Below are 6,752 nucleotides of genomic sequence, written 5' to 3' on the forward strand. Positions count from 1 at the left end.
TCTATAAACTTTTAAAGCATAGCAATTGAGTGCATGCCCAACTTCTTCTTGGACCACATATTTATTTCTTCCAAATTTTATCCCTTGGATTTATTAATGCTTATCTATAGTATCCACACTTATTAATTTGGTTTTAAATAAGATAAGAAAGTTAATCATTGATCATGACTACCACTTCTAAGTTAGATACATAATAATTGAAGGAAGATCGAACTTCCAGTTATGATGGTGACTAAATGGGGATTTGTGTAGGCTAAATCATCAAAGATTGAAAGAAGGAAAAACTTGGATACATAAATTAATGTTAAAGGGTCAAATATGTATTTTTCCTTTAAGGTAAACTTAAAATAAATTTGGACCGGTATCTTTGTATAATCTGAAATTGTCATATAAATTCATATGACATTTTATGGACTTTGATGCGAAGGCCTCCTAACTTTGCTAAAGCTTGATTAGATTGATTTATTGGTGGAACTATACTTATGATTGGTCATATGTATGTTAGTTCAAGGGAGCATATAAAATTCATTAGAGAAATCGTATATACTTCATGAAGCATGCTTTTTGCTAAGTAGGAGTATATGATTGTTCCTATTTTTGACCACACATGAAATTGATTCCTATTGTAAAATACTTTTTCATTCCAAATTAATTGTTAGTATTTAATTCTTTAAATTATTTACTACAACAAAAGAGTCCAATTATCATGTATTTTAAGATAATAGTTGACCATGTATCACATGAGGTCTTTTACACGGCCTCCTTACCTTGGTATTAGAAATGAGATAAAAAGAGGAAGAAATAACAAAAAAATAAAATATTACAGTAGTATACCAAAGTACTTTAAACATGATTATATCTTTGTTCATAGACGTTTAAGGATATTGACTTTAAAGGGTATCGGAAATGTGCAAATAATATTTGTCCAGAAACTTTTTGAATGGTTCATAGGTTACTAACAAAAGAATTATTTAAATATATATAGCGCAGATAAAACTATGACTTATTTGGCAATTCACTAAAATGCTCTCCAACTTATTTTGAGAACCAATCTTTCATGTCCTTCCTGAATCACAGCAACACCTAATTCTTTTTCTTATTTCCTTTTTTTTTGTGAATGAACAGATAATTTTGAAGCTCTCAAGACATTCAAATCTAAGACATTTAGATAAGTATACATTTTCACGATATCCTTTATTTACCTTTCTCAAGTTGAACAAACACCCTTCCTTATTTTTCCTTTTGTATGTTAGTGAATCAACAAATAGTTTTAAATCTCATATAACAATAGATTCAAATTTAAGACCTTTAACTCAATTATTAGCCAATACCACCTAATTCTAGAGATTAGTAATTTTAGCCTGTAGGCTGTAGCTGTATAAAAAATTTGTCTTGGATAACAAATATGGCTTGTTGAAGCTTAGCAGCTGAGTTAAGAGATTGGCGACATTTGATATAATTCAATATTTCCTGCTTCACTCACCACTTCCCCATCAACAACACAACAGCATGTAATCAGAATAATATTAAACCAAAATATAAAAGAAAATAACGTATCTCAGTTGATCCATATAAAAATCTGTTGATATCACAACAGAAATGTTAAAGTACAAAAAGAGGCAGCAAGCATCTTATAGATTGCAGTTGTATTGCCATTTATGAGCCAAACACTATGGCATAGAACAAGGCATTACAAGGTTACATGTTCTCTCTCACAATGAATATTAAAAGAAGATTTGAAATGGCATGGTTATTATAACTTCCGGGACACACTCATTTCTTCAACAAGGCACTGCACTGCGCCATGATCTTCGACGCCCTGGTAATGGAGTCGGTCATATAGAAGTTCTCTACAGCAGCTGTGAAAGGAGCAGCATCGGGCTTCTCCTTGACTTCCGGTCTCAATGCAGAAGTTGAAAACACAGCAGGCTCTCTCTCATCAACGCGCAATAGGTTGGGTGCCACTGTACTTATTCGGGATCTGATTGCATTGAGGTTGTTGTAAGGTAGAGCAGAACCAACCACCTCAGACAATGCTCTAATGATTTTCCAGTCATCTCTGGAGTCACCAACAGTGGGTACTGCAGGTACTGTAGTTTGAGCACACCCCTCCGTGTTTGCATATGTGCCTTCTTTTTCAGTGAAGGCAGATGATGGTAGAATTACATTGGCACGATACACACCCCGATCACCATGGTGGCCTTGGTATACCACGAAGGCATCATCAGGGGTTCTGTCCAAATTAACGTCATCTGCACCCATCAGATAGACAAACTTGGCAGATTCAATGCTTTTTTCTGATTCGGCTACAAGTCCAAGGTCCAGAGCAGCAGCTTGGGCAGCATTAAGCAACAAAACATTGAGCCCATTCCATTCAGGCCTGACCGCGTTTATTTTCTTGGCAATGGTCTCAACAACTGAGAAAATTGCATCCTTATCGTTCCGTCCAAAAATCCCAGCACCAACAATTATGACAGGGTTTTTAGCATTGGATAGGGAAGAGTAAAACGGATGGCGTCCCTCAGCAAGTTCAGTCAGTGTTTCTGGGCCTGTTCCCAAATGCTCGTGAGCATAGTTTAAATCGGCTGGAGGGCCCACATAGCCAACCTTAGCATTAGTTGCTTTTACTGTTTTGCGAATTCTGGCATTCACCATGGCGGCTTCAACCCTTGGCTGAAAGAGAAAAATAGCCAGTTTGGGGTAATGAATAAAAGAGTGGCGCAAAGAAGTTTACACAAACAAAATAATGCTACAAAGCTACAACGAAGAGAAACAGACATTGCATATGCTATTTCTTTAACTTATACTCCCTCCATCCATAAAAATAGACTCTTCCATTTGTCCGTACCGTAAAAATAGTCCACATCTACTTTTGGTAATTTCTGTATTTCTAATGAGATGGGCCCCATTCTCCACTAGCTTACTCCAATAATTTTTTCTTTCTATCTCTCTCCTACTTTACCAATTATGCATTAAAACCCGTGCCGTCTCAGACTCTCAAATATCTCTATTTTAATGGGACGGAGGGAGTATGAATTAGATCAAAAAATTATAAATCTACCTCTTCATTGATACGCCTCAACATTAGCTTCTATTTCTTAGGGGGCACAGGTCATTCAGTGGGTAACTGTTTCTGTTCTCAATAAATATCATTATGCTTCATAGATCATAATTGACTATATTTGTATATCATAGTACATGTTACCATCTCACTTTTTACATAATCCCATGAATCCTGACCAGGAACTACCTACTTCCTCAACATGAAGGCATAGCTTGTAGCTGAAGTGCCTTCTAAAAAACCATTATGAACTAAGACCGAGTATGAAAGACAAATTCAACTAAATATTAACTCTACGCTGAGACATTATAAAGCATGATCTATCATTAGACTGCTTCTGAGTACTTCTATAAAGGTTGATCAGTTATTAAGAAGAGCTGCTTCAGAGTCATTAGCCGTCAATACCAATGAGCAATAAAATTTACCTGTGTACCAACTAGGAGAAAAGCATCAGCTTTCTCCAACCCACTAATGCTAGTGTTCATAATATATCCAGATCGCAGGTCTGCATTTGGACTGGGGCCATTTCCTTCACACCAAATGTTATCTGACCCTATCTCATTCAAGAAATCCTTTAGTGCCATCATAGATTCAGCATCTGACAGCTTCCCAGCAACCCCAACAATTTTTTCTGGTTCAACTTTGTGGATTGCTTTTGCAACCACTGCAAGTGCATCGTGCCAGCTCACAGCCTTAAAGCGCCCATCTGCACCCCGAATCATTGGATCATTGAGCCTTTGTCTCTTCAGGCCATCATAAAAGAAACGGGTTTTATCTGATATCCACTCCTCGTTGATGTCCTGTAGACATGCACCAAATTGCATACAACAAATCCAATCGCACGGTAAAACAATTGAAATGAGTCAAACATAAATGATGATAACATAATACTAAGGAAGCAGAGACTGTAAGATGTGCATGTGGATGTTGATGCAAAAAATAAACACACGCAAAAAGAAGATAATAAGTCTTTCACATTTGAATGTTCATGATCTGCTTCAATGCCAATGCATGCAGCCTAAACTTGATCTTCAGTAACATAAATACAACTGAACTTTGGCAGCATTAAACTCTCATAATAATTGAGAAAGTTATTAGCCACAACTTGGCAGAGCCATAATCTAAGTTTTTGGTCATCGTTATAAAAACATAAAATGGCTTCATAATCAAAATCCAATCAGAACAAAATGAAGAAAATGAGTTTAACCCTTCTAATATGTAAAGAACAGATATAGCTTGGGCACACAATGGGTATCACATCTAACCTCATTCAACCGGGGAACAATTCGCATGACCTCAGGACCTCTACTATCGATTCGAATATTCGAACCAACCGCATCTGTTATATCAATGCTTTCAGTTCCCTTTAGCTCCCAATTACGGGCTTTAAAGGCAAAAGGCTTTGATGTCAGGGCACCTACAGGACAAATATCTATTACATTGCCTGACAATTCACTGGTCATAAGTTTTTCAACATAAGTTCCAATTTCTTCTCCACTGCCACGGCCCAGCATGCCAAGATCAGGAACGCCAGCTATTTCTGATGCAAACCTCACACACCTATTTGATAACAAGTCCACATGTGAATAGCAGTCGGTTCAAAACAATCAATAATAATTCCAGTTCCACATCTTTATGTATCAGGCAAAATGATTATCACAGATAACATTATCGAAAAGCGAAGAGGCAGGGAGCACAGCAAGATGAAAATACTAAAAAAAAAACAAGACAACATTTTTTCAGTTACAGGACATAATCACCTAGGTGGTTTATTCTCATAAAAGCCTTTTTTATTATAGAACAAATTTATCACTTTTGATCTAACAAACTTGAAATAGTTGTTATTCTTTACAAGTAGAGCCACGTCAGAAAATTTCAGTCATGGAAATGGAACTAGTCTTAAACTGCAATCTACCAGGCAAACTACATGAAACATATTCCAATTTCACAATGACAGTCAGTCAGGACTCAGCAGGCACTTCATATAGAAAAGATAAGAATATTAGCTAATACTATGAAGCAAGTTATTTTAGGCATCATGAACCCTGGCAGAAAGGTGTCTTCCTCACGAGATTTATTTAGATATCCAACCAACCAGTCCGTTTCAGGTTTTCTGCTAACGTAGATGAATAATACAAAAAACTCTGCCACAAACTATTGACTTAATATTCTCATTGTGGTTCCAGTTCTCATTTTTTTACTCAAGACAGTGAAATATTTGGCTCCCGCACCTTGAGAAAATATATAGAGAAATTTTGAAAATTTAGTTGAGACTATACAGCAAACTACTGATCAATTGGCAAATGATAAGTGCAAATCAATTGGCACCTGGTACACTGGATACATCGAGTCATCACTGTCTTAACCAGAGGGCCTAGGTTCTTATCAACTACTGATCTCTTAGTTTCAGTAAAACGACCACGATCAGAACCAAAAGCCATGGACTGATCCTGGAGATCACACTCTCCACCCTGGTCACAGATTGGGCAATCCAGTGGATGATTCATTAATAGAAACTCCATTACTCCTTCCCGCGCCTTCTTTGCGAGTGGTGTATCTGTCTTGATTTTCATTCCTATGGGACAGATAGTGAAAAGTTATGTCAACAAAAACAGATTACATTGGATGATCAAAATGTCTGCACCCATCCTAAGCACCACACTATTTAGCCACTTGAAATACAGATAATTCCTTAAGCAAGCTCTTCTCTATTAATTACAAAGAATCACATTGCAAAAAGCTTAAATAGTGTTATAGACAGGATCCTCCATTCAATCACACAAAAACCATCATCTGAGAACAAATAATAAGAGTAGCATAGAAAACCCCATCATGTTATACGTATATTTAACTCAGATGAAAAGGCCTCTACTAAAGACCATATTTATACATATCAATCAAACAAAATGAAGAAATAAAAAGTTCAGCGTCAATAATTTAAATAACGAATTAGGCATTTCCACAAAACCCCAATCTAAACAAAAAAGATCATCATGTTAGTACCTGGAAGAGCGGGCATAGCGCAGGAGGCGACCGGCTTGGGCGATTTCTCGACCTCGACGAGGCACATACGGCAGTTTCCGGCGATGGAGAGGCGGTCGTGGTAGCAGAACCTGGGAACATCGACGCCTGCGAGCAAGCAGGCCTGGAGCACCGTCATCCCCTTAGGGACTTTGACAGGGTAGCCATCGACGAAGACCTCAATTGCGTCATCCGGGTTGGGGAAATGGACACGAGCGCCGGCCACAGGGTTCCGCTTGGGGAGATCTGGCTCAGGTTGGGCATTTGCCGCAGCTGCTTCAGCGGAGTTGTGGAGCTCCGGAGTGGTGACGATGGAGCGGCGGAGGTAGCGGGAGTTGGAGTTGGAGGCGGCGAGGCGGGCGGATCGGAAAATGGCCCGAGAAGCGAGGTGACTCAGCCCCATTATCACTTTGAGTTACTGCGTGTGCTTGTGTTGCCCACAATTTCAATTTGGGTTAGGAAATATCCGGATACTTTACGGCTCACAAAACTCGGTTTGACCCGTTTATGTACATACAACCCGCTTCGCTTCGAATTTTATTTCAATTTACATTTTTCAAATTTTTAATGGTGTTTAATTAATTTTAAAATCGATGTTTTAGTTCAATTATAGAGTACTAACATGAATATGTTTTTGAGTTATTTTTTCCAAAAGGTGAAAGTAACATAC

General features: G+C 37.9%; 1 protein-coding gene across 1 annotated transcript; it reads right to left on the reverse strand.

Moving 5' to 3' along the window:
- Positions 1-1,539: 1,539 nt before the first annotated feature.
- Positions 1,540-6,530, reverse strand: LOC125213084 (NADH dehydrogenase [ubiquinone] iron-sulfur protein 1, mitochondrial-like). The gene is made up of 5 exons (XM_048113444.1): positions 6,065-6,530; positions 5,390-5,636; positions 4,327-4,621; positions 3,487-3,861; positions 1,540-2,673 (listed from the first exon to the last, which is right to left on the reverse strand). The coding sequence occupies exons 1-5, from the start codon at positions 6,483-6,485 to the stop codon at positions 1,774-1,776; spliced, it is 2,238 nt and encodes a 745-aa protein (XP_047969401.1). The 5' UTR covers positions 6,486-6,530; the 3' UTR covers positions 1,540-1,773.
- Positions 6,531-6,752: the final 222 nt, after the last annotated feature.

Source organism: Salvia hispanica, chromosome 3 (genome assembly GCF_023119035.1).
Source record: "Salvia hispanica cultivar TCC Black 2014 chromosome 3, UniMelb_Shisp_WGS_1.0, whole genome shotgun sequence".
Taxonomy (NCBI): Eukaryota; Viridiplantae; Streptophyta; class Magnoliopsida; order Lamiales; family Lamiaceae; genus Salvia; species Salvia hispanica.

Coding starts and splice junctions, on each gene's coding strand:
- LOC125213084 (XM_048113444.1), bottom strand. CDS start 6,485: ATGGGGCTGAGTCACCTCGCTTCTCGGGCCATTTTCCGATCCGCCCGC. Junction 5,637..6,064: donor CGCTATGCCCGCTCTTCCAG/GTACTAACATGA, acceptor TCTGTCCCATAG/GAATGAAAATCAAGACAGAT. Junction 2,674..3,486: donor TTCTCCTAGTTGGTACACAG/GTAAATTTTATT, acceptor TTTCTCTTTCAG/CCAAGGGTTGAAGCCGCCAT.